This window comes from Nerophis ophidion, linkage group LG09, assembly GCF_033978795.1.
Source record: "Nerophis ophidion isolate RoL-2023_Sa linkage group LG09, RoL_Noph_v1.0, whole genome shotgun sequence".
NCBI lineage: Eukaryota > Metazoa > Chordata > Actinopteri > Syngnathiformes > Syngnathidae > Nerophis > Nerophis ophidion.
The window spans coordinates 31,135,293-31,155,730 of record NC_084619.1 but is presented as its reverse complement, the minus strand read 5'-3'; the positions used below and the strand labels follow the sequence as shown (position 1 = coordinate 31,155,730).

The following is a 20,438-nucleotide window of genomic DNA, read 5'->3' as shown; positions in this document are numbered from 1 at the left end:
ATAAATGTGGCACATCATCCTCTTTACCCTTCATTCCTATCTTTACGAATCGTTATATATCCTTTTATTATAAAGTTTAATTTTGGCTTCAGCCCTGTTTCTTGAATACAAATTATATGTGGTTTAGTTTTCATATTTTTAATATATCCCTTTAATTCATGTTCGGTTGCTATCAAACTTCTGGCATTCCACCGGACAATTAACAGGGTGTTGGAATGTGGTAACATGACTCCGTCACGTCTACTCTCTGTAGTACAGCTTGCACCCTGTCCCAAGATAGTTCTTTCAACAACTTTGCTGCTGCTTTGACAATTATTTTGATCTTCTCAGTCTTATTTCTAGCCTGTTCTGTACAGTTTATTACGTGAGCCAGGAATACAACTAATTTGTCCGTGGAAATTCCTGTATTTGTTGCCTCTTGTTTTTTTTATTTCTTGAACTATTCACACTTCTGTTCTTTTCTACACTTTCTTGATTTCTCACTTTAAATGCCTCTGCGTATGTAATATTTCTTTCAACTTTGATTTGTTGTACTTCTGTTGCCTGTTTCATGATGTATGGCTTTTGATTATTTCTTTTTTCAATCTACAATTCCAATAAATAACACGTATTTCAAGATTACTGATAACTTTTTCAAAATAAAATGTAATTCCTGAATAAGATAATTGTATCGAATCCAATGGATTGTCTGGTCCTAAAACCTCTTTGTAATGTTTGTTTGATTCCCCCAAAATACGACACAGTCTAATTTGAAAAACATATGTGCCTCGTCGGCTGTAGTAAAAAAAAAAAAAGCAAACCCATGCCTCCGCGGTCTAACCTCTCACAGCCCCTAAATTTGCAACTCGCACCTCAAAGGTCTGCGGAGAAACAAAAATATGACGGGTCTAATCAACCAAAAAGTCAACCTAAAAGAAAATATGGCGAAGGGTATCTTGCTCTTGGATTCACGGCAGCGGAGGTGGGGGCAGAGGAGAGACCCCTGTGTGTTCTTTGTCTAAAACGGCTAGCAGCAGACAGCATGAGACCCAACAAATTAAAGAGACAACTCGAGACCTCACATGATGTCCAATAAATTGTTTTGTTGGGGCGATGGGGGTAGGTGGGCCTTGAAAACTAACCCCTTAGTCTAAAGTGGGGATGACAGAAAAAAAAAAAGTTTGAGAAGCTCTGACCTAATTGTACGGATCTCACTTTAAATGGCAAACCAATCATTTAAATGTTTTCACTTTGAATATGAAACGAGGAGTAAAATGTACAATGTACAATATTATCAATTATTTCACAATGACATGTTTTAAGGATATTGTACAGTATAATTAAATCTAAAATGAATGTGATCACTTTCAGGATCATTTTATTTTTAGCCAGTAAACAACTGTTAGGTACTTTTGAATCATATCTTAACGGCAGACCTTTATCCATGAAAAAATGGAGAACCTGCTGATGGTGTTTGAGAGAGAAGCAGCTCGAATGAGATACCATAGAAGTCCACTCTTCAATGTAAATGCTGGGTGCAGGGTGTTTGTGTTAATGAATTAAGATATCTGAAACAGATTAGTTGGATTTACATCAGCCTATTCCTTATAGGAAATTTGGTATCACTCCGACTAGAAATAACATAGTAATTATTCGAACAACACACGTTTATTTTTGAAAATAACTGAAAAATATAAATCTCATCACGCAAATGTTGACCCAATACTGATACTTTGGTATTAATTGTTTGATTAAAGCTGCACCCCTACCAAACTTTTCCTGGTATAATGGTTATCTCAAATTTTGAGTGCCCCTATTTAAGAATATTTTGAAATGAGAGCTGTCTCTCGGCTAATTGTTATGCTTCAAGTTGGAAGCAAAAATTCAGTTACAAACATCCCTGCCATTAGTTGGCATATCAAATGTCACGGTGTACACCAAAAGAGCTGCAAAAAAACATCAGGTCTTACTCACTATCATTATCTCACAGCTAGAGATTGACATAACTTGGGAATGGAGAACATAAGTTTGAAGGACATTGTCGGGAAGAAGCAGTAGATACTATTCATTGAATTAAAGAAATACATCATCAAACACATGTCTTGTCGAAGCAATTTGAGCATATCACTACTAGTCTGCACCATACCGGAACAAAATGACTCCAACGCAAGTGAAAGGATGTTAAGATAATGTCCAAACGGCGGACATTTATCCATGAAAATATGGAGAAGCTGCTGATGGTGTGTTTGACGGGGAAGCAGCCGGAAGGAAATGCCGTAGAAGTTCACTCTCCAAACTAAATGCTGTACATTATTACATTACTTAATAAAACTACTGTAGTTGTTAGCATAGGCGCCAATCCCAAGGGTGCTTTGGGGCCTGAGCACCTACGGACAATGCCAAGCAACCACGTGGGATTGATGGCAACTTTAAATTTTTAAAATATTTTTTGTTGTATTTGCTGTTGTTGTTTTTGTTTCTTTGTCATATCCCCTTCTTGTCCCTACAATTCCCCCCTCTGTCTTCCTTTTTTTTCTCTTTCCATCCCCTCCTGCTCAGGCCCGACTGCACCAAATGATAATATTAATACATTTAATAAAGTCAAATACAAATAAGGCAACCATAGAAGTATTCCATACTTCTCTTTTGTAAAGTAAATTTGTACAGCCGATATGGTTATCTACATCAGTGGTTGTCAAATGGGGGTACGCGTACCCCTGGGGGTACTTGAAGGTATGCCAAGGGGTACGTGAGATTTTTTTTTAAATATTCTAGAAATTGCAACAATTCAAAAATCCTTTGTAAATATATTTACTGCATAATACTTCAACAAAATATGAACGTAAGTTCATAAACTGTAAAAAGAAATGCAACAATGCAATATTCAGTGTTGACAGCTAGATTTGTGTGGACATGTTCCATAAATATTGATGTTAAAGATTTCTTTTTCTGTGAATAAATGTTAAGAATTAAGTTCATGAATCCAGATGGATCCCTATTACAATCCCCAAAGAGGGCACTCTAAGTTGATGATTACTTCTATGTGTAGAAATCTTTATTTATAATTGAATCACTTGTTTATTTTTCAACAAGTTTTTAGTTATTTTTATATCTTTTTTTCCAAATAGTTTAGAAAAGACCACTACAAATGAGCAATATTTTGCGCTGTTATAAATTTTAATAAATCAAAAACTGATTACATAGTGCTGTATTTTACTTCTTTATCTCTTTTTTTCAACCAAAATGCTTTGCTCTGATTAGGGGGTACTTGAATAAAAAAAATGTTCACAGGGGGTACATCACTGAAAAAAGGTTGACAACCACTGGTCTACATCAACAATATGATATGCCTGAGAAGCAGGACAGGACAAACATAAATAAATAAATAAATACTTTTTTTAAATGTATTATTTATTTAATAGGGCAGCACGGTGGAAGAGGGGCTAGTGCGTCTGCCTCACAATACAAAGGTCCTGAGTAGTCCTGGGTTCAATCGCGTGCTTGGGATCTTTCTGTGTGGAGTTTGCATGTTCTCCTCGTGACTCCTTCAAGTGGGAGACGTTAATTTGAGATACAAGTGTTTTTAGTTAAGAGCTCCGTCACAGAACTCATTAAGCTCGTAAGTTGAGGTAATAATGTCCAAAGTGGATGTGCGCGTATATGCAGAATGTATAGGGCAGGGGTCACCAACCTTTTTGAAACCAAGAGCTACTTCTTGGGTACTGATTAATGCGAATGGCTACCAGTTTGATACCCACTTAAATAAATTGCCTGAAATAGCCAAATTGCTCAATTTACCTTTATTAAATAAATCTATATATATAAAAAAAATGGGTATTTCTGTCTGTCATTCCGTCATACTTTTTTTTTCCTTTTACGGAAGGTTTTTTGTAGAGAATAAATGATTAAAAAAACAGTTAATTGAACGGTTTAAAAGAGGAGAAAACACGAAAAAAATAAAAATAAAAATTTGAAACATAGTTTATCTTCAATTTCGACTCATTAAAGTTCAAAATTCACCCGAAAAAAATGAATAGAAAAACTAGCTAATTCTAATCTTTTTGAAAAAAATAAAAAAATAATTTATGGAACATCATTAGTAATTTTTCCTGATTAAGATTAATTTTAGAATTTGGATGACATGTTTTAAATAGGTTAAAATCCAATCTGCACTTTGTTATAATGTATAACAACTTGGACTAAGCTATATTTCTAACAAAGACAAATCATTATTTCTTCTAGATTTTCCCGAACAAAAATTTTAAAAGAAATTCAAAAGACTTTGAAATAAGATTTAAATTTGATTCTACAGATTTTCTAGATTTGCCAGAATATTATTTTTTTATTTTAATCATAAGATAGAAGAAATATTTCACAAATATTATTTGTAAAAAAAAACAGAAGCTAAAATGAAGAATACATTAAAATGTGTTTATTATTTTTTACAATAATAATTAAAAACATTACTTGAAAATTGATTGCCCGCGGGCACCACGTTGGTGACCCCTGGTATAAGGATTCCCTTCAATATTCTGCAAAGGTCCAGGGTTTTGGTCCATTTAAAATCCAATCTGGGGTTTCTAAAATGGAAAATATTTCGATATAACATGAGTCAGCGATGAAAGGAGCGTATATGTGTTGTGTTGCGACACGAGTTAGCGAAGCCATGATAAGCATCCAGCGCTGTCCGCCCCCGACATTAACCCTGGCTATTTCCAGAAACTTCCAGCCCACTTTTCCACGTCACTTGAAGGAATCTTTTAAAGCGTCCGTCGCCAGTATTAAATGTCTCAGTACCCGGCAGCCATCGGCATGCACGCCATGAAGATGCAGTCACCGACACCGAGCATGGCGAACAACGACAACGACCCGCTGCCCCTCGGCTGGGAAGTCAAAATCGACCCTCAGACGGGCTGGCCCTTCTTCGTGGATCACAACAACCGCACCACGACCTGGAACGACCCCAGACACGACACCCAAAAGGTAACAAGTTGTGGCGAGGATCGGAACTGTACGTGTGTGTGTGTGTGTGTGTGTGTGTGTTAGAATAGACATCGTGACGCCAGCGGCTGTTCGGACCCGTTAAACGTTGCGAGCTGCGCAGTTAGCTCCACCGCTGTATGACATGCAAGCCATATTTGCCCCCTCAACAGCCTTTTTACAACGACCACTGATCTAATAACATCAGTATCCCATGACTCATCCTGCAGTATATGTAAACACCACCTTCCACTTCCAAAATCACTTATTTCATGGCGACAAACGCCTCCTCATACTAAACTTTTTCCATACAAGGCTTGAGGCTGGTCCACTTGTGCAAGGGGGAGGGGGGTTGGGGAGTTGGGGGTTGTAGACTATATGTTATGTCATGTCACATTTGCTGATACATTGATTGAACACCAAAAAAAGGGGGTTCTTACACGCTGCCACTTGTTAATCCTCAGTGAGACATAGCTGTGGAAGGCAGAAGCTGCTGGAAAGAAGGCAGCTGTCAGTGGATAAAATTGGTGCAATGCTGCTTGCTTGCCTGCAGAAGTCCCAGACTCAAATGGCCAGAGGGCAAAAGGTCACTCCGGGAACATAGCAACTTTTGTTTTTGCACACGGAAACATTTCAAATCAGTTCCTGCGCTGATATTTTTCAAGGCTGGTTGTCAAAGGCTACGGGAGGGACTCAATTAACTATGAATAAACCTGTTGTCTGTACTATACTGTCACTGGCAGGTATCTAGTCATCCTGACAACAATGCAAAATACATATTCTGTTATTGAAAACACATTTAAACAGGAGCAAGAATCTTCTTAAACTATTGTGAACATTGCTCGTCTAAATTAGGGCTGTCAAAAAAACGAGTTAAAGGCCTACTGAAACCCACTACTACCCACCACGCAGTCTGATAGTTCATATATCAATGATGAAATATTAACATTGCAACACATGCCAATACGGCCTTTTTAGTTTACAAAATTGCAATTTTAAATTTCCCGGGACTTTTTTCTTGAAAAAGTCACGTAATGATGATGTGTACGCGTGACATCACAGGCTGTTATGAATATGAGCGCTGCACACACACACACAGCTAAAAGTCCTCTGCTTTAACCGCATAATTACACAGTATTTTGGAGATCTGTGTTGCTGAATCTTTTGCAATTTGTTCAATTAATATTGGAGAAGTGAAAGTAGAACAATGGAGTTGGGAAGCTTTAGCCTTTAGCCACACAAACACACGGTGATTCCTTGTTTAAAATTCACAAAGTTGAAACTTTACTATGGATCACAGCGGACATGGATCCCGGGCAATTTTCAACCAGCAGGTTTCGGTGAGAAAATTGTGGTTAAAAAGTCGCCACTTACCGGATATCAGCTGAGCTTGCGCCTCCCGTACAGCTGCAGTCGACTTACCCGAGACACTGCGCGTCAACACCCGGCCGTGGACGTACGCTTCCGACTATCAGGTACTGTTAAACTCACTAAAACACTAGCAACACAATAGAAAGATAAGGGATTTCCCATAATTATCCTAGTAAATTTCTCTAAAAACGCCAGTATCCATCTCACAGCAATCGCGTTTTTATTTTTTACTTTTTTTTTTTTTCTAGTCCGTTGCTATCAATATCCTCAAACACGAATCTTTCATCCTCGTTCAAATTAATAGGGAAATTGTCGTTTTCTCGGTCCGAATAGCACTTTTTGTTGGAGGCTCCCATTAAAATCAATGTGAATATGTGAGGAGCCATCAACATGTGACGTCATCCTCTGCAACTGCTGGTAGAGGCAGGGCTTTTCTCCAGTTGCAAACTTTATCGTGGATGTTCTCTACTAAATCCTTTCAGCAAAATATGGCAATATCGCGAAATGATCAAGTATGACACATAGAATAGACCTGCTATCCCCGTTTAAATAAGAACATCTAATTTCAGTAGGCCTTTAAAGGGCAACTCCACATTTTTTGGGAAATTTGTCCACCATTCACATTTCTGTTTTAAGTCAAGCACACAAGTTTTTTATTTTTTTTATTGCACACTAACTAATAGGCAGCACAGTGGAAGAGAGTTTAGTGCGTCTTCCTCACAATACAAAGGTCCTGGGTTCGATCCTGCACTCGGGATCTTTCTGTGTGGAGTTTGCATGTTCTCCCCGTGACTGCGTGGGTTCCCTCCGGGTTCTCCGGCGTCCTCCCACCTCCAAAGACATGCACCTGGGGATAGGTTGATTTGCAACACCAAATTGGCCCTAGTGTGTGAACGTGAGTGTGAATGTTGTCTGTTTATCTTTGTTGACCATGTGATGAGGTAGCGACTTGTACAGGGTGTAAACCCCACCTTCCGCCCAATTGCAGCTGAGATAGGCTCCAGCACCCCCCGCGACCCGGAAAGGGAAGCGGTGCAAAATGGATGGATGGTCGGGCTAACTAGTAAATAAATGCGAGCAAAAGTTCGCTTACAATGGAGCCTACTGAAGTCGCTCTATTCTGCATATGAAACACTTTAAAAAAATATCCAAACACTAACACCAACTTCTCAGTTTATGTCCTTTCAAGGCATGATTAATATTCTAGAATGAACTTTCACCTGCTCAGAGGTGAGAGAGGTGAGAGAGCAGCTCACCAGCGTAAGATGATAATACAGCAGCATACGGAAGTTGCCTGTCAATGTACCTGCTTAATTTAGGTCCTTAAAGGGGAAACTGCACTTTTTTTTAATGTTGCTTATCGTTCACAATCATTATGAAAGACATGACGACGGATGTATTTTTTAAAAATGCATTCTAAATATTAAATAAATGCGATCAAAAGACAGCTTACATCGGACTGAAATGGCCAGAGGGCAAAGGGTCACTCCTGGAAACGTAGCGATTTTGGTTTTGCACACGGAAACATTTCAAATCAGTTTCTGGGATGACATTTTTCAGGGCTGGTTGTCATTGGCTACAGGAGGGACTCAATGAACTATGAATAAACCTGTTGCTTGTACTATACTGTCACTGGCAGGTGTCTAGTCATTCTGACAACAATGCAAAATACATTTTCAGTTATTGAAGACACATTTAAGCAGGAGCAAGTCTTCTAAAACTATTTTAGACATTGCTCTAAATTAGGGCTGTGAAAAATAACAAGTTAAAGGGGAATTCCTTTTTTTGGGAAATTTTTCCCACCATTCACATTTATTTTGTAAGACAAGCACTTATGTTTTTTTATTTTTTTATATTGCCCACCATTCACATTTCTTATGTTAGACAAACACACGTGTTTTTTCTTTTTTTAAATGCACGCTAGCTAGTAAATAAATGCCAGCAAAAGTCAGCTTACATGCAGCCTTTGGAAGTTGCTCTATTCTGCATATGAAGCGCTTAAAAAAAATCCAAACGCTTCCATCAACTTCTCAGTTTATGTCCTTTTAAGGTGAGACGCATGATTTATATTCTAGAATGAACTTTCACAAGCTCAGAGGCGAGAGAGCAGCTCACCAGCAGCATACGGAAGTTGCCTCTCAATGCTCGCTTAATGGAGGTCCTTAAAGGGAAACTGCACTTTTTTTGGAATTTTGCCTATCGTTCACAATCATTATGAAAGACATGATGACAGCTGTGTTTTTTTTATTGCAGTCGAAATATTAAATAAATGCAATCAAAAGACCGCTTACAATGGAGCCTATGGGACCTGTTTCTGTTTTTTTCACAGCCCTAATTCTGCCTAAAGAGCCCCTAAAAAATCCAAATACCTGGATTAGGGTTTATGTATATGATACAAGTATATATGTGATGTATTAACGAGCATATTTAGGATATTATTTAATATTTACGTATGTAGGTCATTTTAAGCATACTTGGTGCATAAATTAAAAAAATGCATCACGTAAGCTTTTTTTTTCTTTAGCACTGATTTTTTCTCAATGCAGACTTTATGAAAGCCAACAAACATAATAAAACATCACTTACTGTATAAGGTCTGCTTTCATTAGGATGCTGACTGCTAGGACATTCATATATTTCCATTTTGATGAAACATGCCTCATAATCCTCAAGAAGAAACGGAGTGGGGTAGGGGCAACAGGTGCTTTCCGTGTGGTTCTCGCCAGCTCCAGGTTCTATATGGCTGTCAATGTGTCCCAACTTGTTGGATTATATCAACACCCACGGTCTGTCCAGGTGAGAGGCATGATTCATGATCTACAATAAACGTACATGGAGCAGGGAAAGGAGGAAGCAGCTGATCAGTCAATGATGTAAATATTGGCACTCAGGGAGTGATCACGGCTCCGCTATAAATAGTTTTTCTGTGTTAGCGCTTACAATAACAATATCACTAATACTTGGTTAATAGTCAAGTCACAAAATGTGAATGGAGTATTGTTGCCACTTTTTGAATGGTTATTTATCTGATGTTATGGGCGCAGTAGTTGTGCAGTTCCCCTTTAATGTTCGCGCTTATAATAATAATATTGCTAATACATGGTTAATATTCAGGACACGATTTGTAAATGGAGTATTGATGGTACTGCCATTAGTGTGTGAATGTGTGTGTGCATGGGTAAATGTGGAAATACTGTCAAAGCGCTTTGGGCTCCTTATAAAGGGGTAGAAAAGCGCTATACAAGTACAACCATTTACCATTACTTTTGGATGGTTATTTATTGGATTCTATGATCAAAATAGACACAGTAGACGCAATGGCGTTATGGCTCCCATCGGCTTCATTGTAAGCAGACATTTAGTTGCCTGTACATTTATTTACGAGTTAGAATGCACTAAAACAGACATATGTGTTCTTGTCTCTCATTAATTAATAAGTAATTATAGGCAAAATACCAAAAAAGTGCAGTTCCCCTTTAACTCATGTGAATAATCACAAAAAAATATTGCATTAATCATGGATCATGCAATTACGTTTAAGCGCACATGCTCCACCGTATCCGGGGATTGTTACCCGAAAGGCATAGCAGGTTGTTATCAGGTCAATGCATACATCAGGGCAAAGATGAGTGATGAGACTTTGAAATGGCAAATGCCGCTTTACAATACACCCTGACAATACTTTAGATACAACTGTAAACAGGTTTTGAGAAAATAAATTACTTACATTCAATTAAGACATTAAACATCTTCCTGAATGACATTCAAGTCAAAATATTGGGGTGTTAATTTAAGTTATGTAAGCAAGTCATTTGCTGTGATTAGTCATTAATAATCAAAACTTAAAAGTGTGTAAATCTGATAAAAAATATGTATCATTTGACAGCACTATTATAAATATGTTTAGAATTTGTGTCATAGTAAAAAAAATATTACATGCGGAGTGACATTGGAGACATGCCCCCAGGAGTTTTTACCGACAGAAAACAATGGCAATGGCTTATATTTTTTTTCGAAAATGCATACAAGGCTAAATTGTAGTACTTCACTTGTACATGTCACTGATGTTAAATGTTTATCCATTTCATTTGTCATGCATTGTGCATTATTTTCAGCATGTAAAATAATAATATAAAACTTATGAGCTTTTGCTTCTTCCTGCTCTTTTTTGGACTCACACCATGTTTTTTTTAATTGTATAGATGGCAAATATCAATGGTTGTTTTGATCAAAATAAAGAATAAGACAGTATCTATTCTCTATAAAAAAACATTCAGAAAAAACTAGCTGGGTTGTCAATTTCTTCCTTAAATACTTGAAGAAATAGAAGAAACTACTTTTGCCTATGCTGTAAGCAAAAGTTGCGTTGTCTGCACATCCTTAGCCCTTTGTCTCTTTGTGCCAGACATGTTTAATTTTCCTCCTGTCTAGAGTCATGTCTGTTTATGTATTTATTTTTAAATCATTATTTTCATGGACTTGTTTGTTCAACTCGTTGTTTCTAACATTTCAACTATCAAGATGTTCAACAATTCTGATTTCTCCTAACATTTGTAACAAGAAAGTTGTGACTGCAACGGATCACTTTTGCTTTCCTTCTGCCATGTTTGCCGCTAGGCGATAAACATCCAGCTGTCTCAAAAGTGGAATTGCGTCACGCTGACTTAGTAACCACACGCAGTGAAGACGATTATACCCGCGCCCCCCGCAACCTCAAAAAGGGAATAAGCAGTAGAAAATGGATGGATGGATGGATAAACCAGCCCTCTGGTTCGGTATTAAATTTATTTCCGAATGGACTGCATTAGATTAAAATTTTTGTAATTGTAAAATTTTTGGACCTTTATTGTGATTATTTGTGTCCATGTAAAAAATTATTTTTTCCTCTATGAGGTGTTTTTGTAGTTTTCAGACAAATAGGTTTTCAACGGCCCTTTGGAACAAATTAATAACAAAATCAGAGGTTCCACTGTACATGTTCTCACTGTAACGTAACAATGTTATAGTAAAGGTATGTTGAATGGAAACCGGTCAAACAATAAGACTAAGCGGAAAGCAGAAGCTCTAGCTAAAGCCAATTTCCCTCTCCACATTGGCTTTGCAGTTTCCTGCTAAAGTGTGATTGGTCGTCCCCGCTGTCACTACATCTGGTTGTTAATAGCACCTGGACTTGCACAACAGTGTTTTTTGCTAGTTGGCCAGGACTATGTGTTCATCTGCCACCATCAGTTGTTAACATGTGGGTGGTTGTTCTTCCTGGGTCATGTCAGTTAGACAGATTTTAAACGTCAGTGCTTTCATTTATTTTAACACTTGCATCTGTGTTTGCGTGCATGCATTTGGTAATTGGGTACGGTAATTAGCTGTACGTCTTCTAAAAGAATTAATGTTTTTACTGTATGTGATTTTAGCAATGGTGCAGGAGGAATATTTAAAGCCAAGAAGGTGATAGATTGTGCATACCTCTGTTAAAAATGTTTAATTTTAACCTTTAACCTTTGCTTATGTGTCACACAGCTTTGATTTTGTTGCGCACATTCATGTGGACTGTATTTTGGCTTGACTTAATTGTAAATATCAGTTTGTAGAAGTAGGGATGGAATAATTTTTAAACTTCATCCAAACATAATACTCCCTCTGCTCATCAATCCAATAACTTAATTCCATCATTATTTATAATAACAATAATGTAATGATTCAATACCATTTTTTGTGAAAATCCTTAAAATGTGATATTTAAATTATTGATAGTACATTTCAGCTCATATTTTTACTTACTCTTTCAGGTCAGAGAGGTGTCAACTAATGGACCCAGCATACTATTAGAACCAAGCCCTCAGGAGACAAAGAAGAGCTTTGTGAAAGAGATGAAGCACCCCATCCTTCGCCCTGGTTATGTTCCAATCCCAGTCTTCCATGAGGGTGCAGATCTCAAACCGCAACAGCACCCTTGCTATTCTTACATCCAGCCAACCGCTGCACAAAACATCCGAACAGAAGGGCGGATTCCTTCTCCAACACCAGGTCTTCATTGTAGGCCTAGATCACCCTTACATGGATCTGGTGACATCTGCTCCCCGGCGCCTGGAAAGGCCAACTCACCTGTTTCCCAAACAGCTGAGGTTGGTGTCTAATAAAGAAAAAACATACTGTACTGTGTTTATGTTCAATGCAATGCAAATGAAAATGTAATTGTCTCTAATTCCTGCTAAATTGTTTTTAAGGTATTCAGCGGTCCGCATAACCAACCCCCACGTCCCAGTAGCACTGGTCTGCAAGCAGGTTACATCTCCATACCTGTAATCCATGAGGGTGGTGGAGGCCCAATGCAAGCACAGCCTCCTTTAAATCAGTCCATCCACACTCAGCGTGTCCCCTACACGGAGCATCAGCAGCCCTTCCACCGTCTTCAGCAAGACGAATGGCCCGGTTATTCTGCAGCAATGCAGCCTCCACGGGAAAGAGCTTCTCCCACAATGTTTCCCCAGCATCGTGACGCTGCTGCTATTCACCTGCCACATACTAGAAGAAGCCAGTCACCTATTGTTACACAGGTGTTGGGTGAAAGACCACAGGTAATATACTTGGAGTGCTTTAAAGGGGAACTATACTTTTTTTTAGAATTCATAATCGTTATTTGAGACAAGAACTTACATGTCGCTTCTTTTTTTTTGCAGTCTATGTAGCTAATGAGAATCGTCTATTCCCCCAAAAAGCCCTCTAAAAACATCTAAAACCCGCCAACAATACTCCATCTACATGCTGTGACCTGCACCATAATTAAGTATTAGTGACATTATTATCAGAAGAGCAAAGGCAATAAACTATTTTTAGTAACTCAATGCCTTGATCACGGAGGTCATATGTCTACTGCAGCTCTTGACCTACTGAGCTGCTGCATCTCTTCTGAGTTGGTTAAAGTTCATGATAGATTATAAATGCTGCCTCACACCTGTATAGTAGAATGTTGTGGCCATAAACCAAGAAGTTGGTGAATTTAGACCTGAACAAAAAGACTTGGTAAGATACCGTTTTCTGCCGGCATTGTTTACCTGATGAGTGAAAATTATGACAAATTAATCTAAACAGGGAGCAAAAGTCTTGTGCTGAAAGATATCAACATCCCATCTCTCGGCATCACAGTTAGAACGGACATTGTACAGTATGTGATTGTTTTATTCTGTTTGTAGTTTTGTATTTTTTGTTTAGTACTTTGCACTATATGTTGTTTCACTAGAGCTGGACCTGCCTAACATTATCGTGATCGATTAGCAGGATTCATTTGAGTTTTATCATGGTGATCAGCTATTAGTATATTTCCTCGATCAAACATGGCGGAAATGTCTCTCAGAAGATACCGTGGTAGTCAACAGTATGGTAGCAATGGTGCTTGTTATAATTCTGCACGGGAGAATCCGCCTTTACTGACCGTGATCCTGCGTGTTTCTGTAAATGTGTGTTTGCGTGTCATGTTTGTGTGAATGCCTTTGGGTCCGTATGAGTGTGCGACCATCCCTGTCCAACGTCTTGAAAGTCAGGATTATCACGTCGTAATTAATGTCCAATCAGCATTGTGCGTCCAGGAGAACAAAATAAAGAAATATGGCTAACACTGCCATAGAAGAAGCAGGAACTTTAGTGACAGACTGCTTGAGTTGACGTTGTAATCATGCCCTGAATGCGGACTCGCAGGCAGGCACAGAACGTCTTTGTGACATAACTACTGTATTGGTCCTGACTTGGAGGACAAGCACATCTAGTAATTTATTCAGAAAACATTTTTTTTATATGTAAATATTTTTGAACCAGACTTTGTGTTTATGTGTTTGCTCTGATTCAACTCCTCTGATATAATTTGTACTAAAAACTCTGCAGACCCGTGTTTTTCAAATAATTTTTGAGTTTGTGTATACAAACATTTTGTTCCTGAAATAATCATTAACATGTTTTATATGTTGGTACACATTATTTTACAATACCTCAAATTCAAATGGCACTTTAATGTATTTTCATTAAAATATAAGATACAGAATTTGAGTTTAAAAAAACCTCCAAAATCTGGCTCGCCGCTTGCCATCTGCCAAAGCACTGGCGAGAAGCACTGATATATAAAAGTAATCCAAGAATATAAATAAATGTTAACCTAAAATAAAAGTATTGCGGTATTCATTACACCAATAATACTGTGTTTATTGCGGAAGTAAGTTTGTGATGACAAGCAAATTAACAAAATAAGTTTGAGAGAAAAAAAAGCTGTTCTCTTTTCCACCTCGCCAAAACATTCTGTAAAATAAGCGAAACCGTGGCCTTAAAAACCGAGGTAAGAACCATAGCAATCAATCAATTAAAGCTTATTTATATAGCCCTTAATCACAAGTGTCTCAAAGAGCTGCACAGGCCACAACGACATCCTCGGCTCAAATCCCATATCAGGGCAATAAAAAAACTCTCATTGTTTCAACCCAATTGAAACAATGAGAAACCTTGAAGGGGACTGTAGATGGCAATGCTGAAAACACAGCAAATATTACACAGTATAATGAAGGTGCCTGTTACTACACACACACACACACACACACACACACACACACATATATATATATATATATATATATATATATATATATATATATATATATATATATATATATATATATATATATATATATATATATATGTATGTATGTATGTATATATATATATATATATATATATATATATATATATATATATATATACACACACACAAAAAAAAATTTCAGTTCGGTACGTACCTCGGTTTGGAGGTCACAGTTCGGTTCATTTTCCGTACAGTAAGAAAACAATAAAACATAACTTTTTTGGTTATTTATTTACCAAATTTGCAAAATCTTCCACCAAAAATATTTTTCTTACTGGAATATTTGATGTGAAGTAATGGGAGCCTTGGATTGGTCAATAATTCATTTGGGTCCGGTGAGGGGAGGAATTGTGGCCAGGACCTAGCCCGGTCACTGCTAGCATGCGACCATACGTCCTCTTTTCACAGGACGTCCTCTTTTGCGGAGCTGTCAGGGCAGAGTTTCTTAAATGCTTCAAATGTCCGGCATTTTGTGTATTGTTTACACAACGTGCAGTATGCTACTTAATATGTCCGTATGGAAACTCGTTCGGTACACCTCCGCACCGAACCGGAAACCCCGTAACGAAACGGTTCGATAAAATACCCGTACCTTTGCACCCCTAATATATATATATATATATATATATATATATATATATATATATATATATATATTAAGGGTGTGGGAAAAAAACAATTCGAATACTCACGTTGTGCGATTCAGAATCGATTCTCATTTTTTTGAAAATCGATTTAAAAAACAAAACAAAACCTTTTTTTTTTTTTTTTTTATCAATCCAACAAACCACTACACAGCAATACCATAACAATGCAATCCAATTCCAAAACCAACCTGACCCAGCAACACTCAGAACTGCAATAAACATAGCAATTGAGAGGAGACAAACACGACACAGAACAAACCAAAAGTAGTGAAACAGAAATGAATATTATCAACAACAGTATAAATATTAGTTATAATTTCAGCATAGCAGTGATTAAAAATCCCTCATTGACATTATCATTAGACATTTATAAAAAAATAATAAAAAAAGAACAATAGTGTCACAGTGGCTTACACTTGCATCGCCTCTCATAAGCTTGACAACACACTGTGTCCAATGTTTTCACAAAGATAAAATAAGTCATATTTTTGGTTTGTTTAATAGTTCAAACAAATGTACATTATTGCAATCAGTTGATAAAACATTGTCCTTTACAATTATAGAAGCTTTTTAAAAAAAATCTACTACTCTGCTAGCATGTCAGCAGACTGGGGTAGATCCTGCTGAAATCCTATGTATTGCATGAATACAGAATCGTTTTGAATCGGAAAAATATCGGTTTTGAATCGAGAATCGCGTTGAATCGAAAAAAATCGATTTATAATTGAATCGCGACCCCAAGAATCAATATTGAATCGAATCGTGGGACACCCAAAGATTCGCAGCCCTAATATATATATATGTGTGTATATATATATATATATATATATATATATATATATATATATATATATATATATATATATATATATATATATATATATATACATATATACATATATATATATATATATAATGGGCAATCTACATATATATTAATATATTACTTACAACATGTACATAAAAACAGCTTTTTTGAGGGCATTATAGGCGAAATAGCTCGAATCCTCATACTTGCTTTGTCAACCACCTTTTGCTAGCATATTTTTACGATTTAGAATGCATAAAAAAAGAGAACATGTGTTCTTGATTCCCATAGGGAGTGTGAATAATATCTAAAAAATCCAAAAAAGTCAGTTCCCCTTAACTTGAGATGTCAACTGATATGAATGTTGGTATGTGTTAAATGTATTGCATTGCTAATTATTTATAATTTCCATAGCATATCGTCATGAGAGAGCCACCTCAGAAAATGGAGCATGATCAAATAAGCCTTCAGCCAAGACCGGAGAATGTTCAGGTCTCTCAGCCTATGTGCACAGATGCGGACAGCCAAAAGCCTCATTTTCAACCGCCTTCACCTCAGCAACATCAACACTTCCAACAGCCTCCGCCTCAGCAACCTCAGCAGTTCCAGCATGCACCACCTCCGGCACCTCCACTGCCTCAGCAGGCCGAGCAACTACCACAACAGTTCCCAAAGCCGCAACAGGCCGAGCAATTAAGACAACAGTTCCCACAGCCGCAACAGGCAGAGCTATTACCACAACAGTTCCAACAGCCGCAACAGGCAGAGCAGCACACCCCAGACATCACAGTTGAAATACTATCAAAACCAGAAGCTCATGAAGCTGCACCTGTTGCCACAGACGTCCCACCTGTAAAGGTAGAGGCAGAGCAACCACCCCAGTGTCCTGTTCACCCAGGCTTGGCCAAAGTACAGAAGATAGTTGAACGGGTTGCTAAACTGGAGCAGGAGGTGAAATCTTTTGAAGGAAAAAAGAATGATAAGAAATACTTGTTGCTGGAGGAATTGCTAACAAAAGAGCTCTTAGCATTAGATTCGGTCGACCCAGAGGGCCGCGCGGATGTGCGGCAGGGAAGACGGGATGGAGTACGTCGCGTTCAGAACATACTGGAGGAACTAGAGCAACTGGACGAACCGTCAACCAGGCCTACTAGCCAGGCCTCAACGGAGGGAGACAATTTAATACAGAAACGAGAGCCCAGCATGATCACCAAGGAGAATGCTGAGATGGCGAAGGAAATATCCTAACTGGAAGTTGCAGGTGTTTGTTTGATAGAGAACAGGTGTGTTCCAGATCACGCTGTGCTCTGCACAGTATTTGTGAAAGTTGCATGCGGTCATTAACTGTGTTGGTATTTCTTGCCATTTAGCACATACAGTAATTAATGTTTCACAAGACAACGTTGTTGCTGTTATGTTTCTCAAGACGACATTGTTGCCTTCAGTGTTGTGCAGGTGTCTTCATAATAAGGCAGCTGTCATGAGTAGGATGTTGACATTTAGTTTTTGTGAAATTAATGTTTGATTAAGAGGCCTTTATCAAAGAAATCAAGCATTTTCTTAACAAATGTTATGTGTAGTTGCCTTCTGTCTTGATTCAATATAATACAGAGCTTTCCCCAATCCACTCGGCACATTTGTTTGCACACACGAGTAGAATGACTGCAGACATTTGGGGCTTTAGAGCAGTACACTTTGCAAACCACTGTCAATAGAAGAGCATTTCCCCTTTATTACCATTTGGACTTTTTTGTGTCAAAACACAATATATGATTTATTTAGGATGCTCCTTCTTGGTATAGAAATTATTTTGTCATCTTTGCACTTTGTCATCTTAGGAATGTATCACACTGATCAGCATATTTTTTGGAATACTTGTTACACCAGCTTTGATTGATGTGTTTTGAGTGATTGTATAGACATTGGTTAACTTGTCATTTCAAAGCATTAAACCAGTATTTATATTTTACGATATTATGAATGTGACAAATGGAACTGAGATGTGAGACAATCAGCACTTGGTTCTAGTAAGGTATCAAGAGTCAGATTTGTTAGAATGTTTTTGCAGAATTACCAAAGCCACAATCTGTAATAGCGCAGACAAAAACTGCCTTAGGTGCAACAAGGAACCAAGCTATCACTTGACATGTGTCAAAAAATTGTTTTATGATTGATCTTGCACCATTTACGTAATAATTAGTCACCAAAGTGAGCCCTCGGTAATGCCTTATCCATAAACCCCTCACAAATTATCGATTGTGGCTTAGTATCGATCACGGGTAATAAGTAGCAAATCTATTGGTAAGGTTGAAATAAATTGTTTGACAGTATTTTTGACTAATATGTTGGTCCCCAAAATATAATTTCTGATAAAGTTATAAGATGACTTAAAATGTTTTAGACAGTGTGCGTTTAATCATAAGAATAACAATTGTATAAGTGTCTTTGGTCAGTTGCTGCTTGTATTTCTCCTCTGGACTGTGCTGAGTCGTTACTGAGAATGTGGTTGTTCACCTGAACCTTGGAATACTCTGGTATAAGAGTTTCAATCATTTGCACTGGTTTCTTCCACTAAAATGGTTGTTTGTACTATTTTACTTTTTAAAGATGATTTTTTTATTGGTCCATTTCTGCTCACCCAGCCCCCCATTGGTGGTTCTCAGGTTACGAGCATCCTCTGTTCCTTCAAAGTCAAAACTCATACCAAAATTAACATTTAAGTTCCTCAGACTATACACAGAACACAATAAGAGCATAAAATACAGTATTAAAAAAAACTAAACACAAGAATTAAACAAAAAACAGCAATTAAGCAAAAACTATTGCTTACCTTTATCATTCGTATAATTCCAGTCAAAGCACCAGTTTATAAATGCTTCACTTTCTCCCTAACCATTTTCTACTTTTCAAGCCTTCAAACAATCGTTTAACCTTCCCCTTAAACAATTTAAGGGTCACAAAGCTACAGCGTTGATTTTGCTCTTCCAGACAAAGGATTAGCAAACTTTCAGTCTCAATAATGAGACGACTATGCTGCTTACTCTTGCTTTTGAACGAGTGGATTCTTTAACATGCTCAAGAATACCTTCTTTATCCTTACTGAGGGTCGTAACAATTAAGCGGTTGAGACCAAAAGCGTGCCCAATATTGTTGGGCGTTTTTATGATGCTAATTTTAATTTCTATGGTAATGACTTTCCGTTTATTTGGTGCACTGCCCCCAGAAGATATGTATTTTGCATGTGGGACACAATGAAGTGCAAAAAATGTGATACTTCCTAATGTGTAGCTGCATGTGAAAAACCTATTGTATTTTTTCACTGTGCACAAAGCACATACTGTTCTTGTGCAACACGCAAGAAGCCAGTCTATTTATGGACCAAAATAACTTTTTTGATCTATGGGAGCGCGTTTGTAACACAAAGTCTCAAAATGGGAACCACTTTTAGTCTCATACTTGTGTGCCATTAAAATGATCGATTGTGTGGATATACTTAAAATTGTTCAATCTATATGATGATCATGGTGATGACGTCATCATGGGACAGTATAATCCTTGAATGAATCAAAAACCAAAATAGTACAAACAATCATTTTAACGGCACAAACTGTGACTAGGTTTAATTTGGAGCAAATGACGGGCTGAGTGCACTTGGAATGACAATAATGAACAATCGTTAATAACTTTAAAACTAAAATAGCAATAATGCTAACGGCTCAAAAGCAGCACTTGAGACTGTGTGACGTCTTCATCAGACAATATTTATAGATTTAAAAGAATATCGCAGCACAAGGGATTTGATTACGGGCACAAACTCAGCACTAAAGAATGATTAGTTTAGAGCACCTGTGGTAAACTCGAGGCTCAGGGTCAACATGTGGCGTGCAACATTATTTTATGTGGCCAGCGAAAGCACTTAATCTTTCTTGCTAAATGTATTTCAATTAGGACAGAAAAAATGTACTGCATGCAGCTGGAGATCTTCTTTATTGAATATTGTTTAATATTTTAATGCAACACAGTATTATATATT

The 20,438-nt window shown here is 37.5% G+C and overlaps 1 protein-coding gene across 1 annotated transcript; it reads left to right on the top strand.

The window, feature by feature from the left end:
- Positions 1–4,696: 4,696 nt before the first annotated feature.
- Positions 4,697–19,002, top strand: bag3 (BCL2 associated athanogene 3). Its single transcript, XM_061910822.1, has 4 exons — positions 4,697–4,962; positions 12,117–12,452; positions 12,555–12,905; positions 16,820–19,002. Exons 1-4 carry the CDS (start codon positions 4,765–4,767, stop codon positions 17,651–17,653), a joined length of 1,719 nt encoding a protein of 572 aa, XP_061766806.1. The 5' UTR covers positions 4,697–4,764; the 3' UTR covers positions 17,654–19,002.
- Positions 19,003–20,438: the final 1,436 nt, after the last annotated feature.

Excerpts from the sequence above, each read along its gene's own strand:
- bag3 (XM_061910822.1), top strand. The coding sequence starts at position 4,765 with ATGTCTCAGTACCCGGCAGCCATCGGCATGCACGCCATGAAGATGCAG. Across the intron at positions 4,963-12,116 it reads CCAGACACGACACCCAAAAG|GTCAGAGAGGTGTCAACTAA; the intron begins GTAACAAGTTGT and ends TTACTCTTTCAG. Across the intron at positions 12,453-12,554 it reads CTGTTTCCCAAACAGCTGAG|GTATTCAGCGGTCCGCATAA; the intron begins GTTGGTGTCTAA and ends ATTGTTTTTAAG.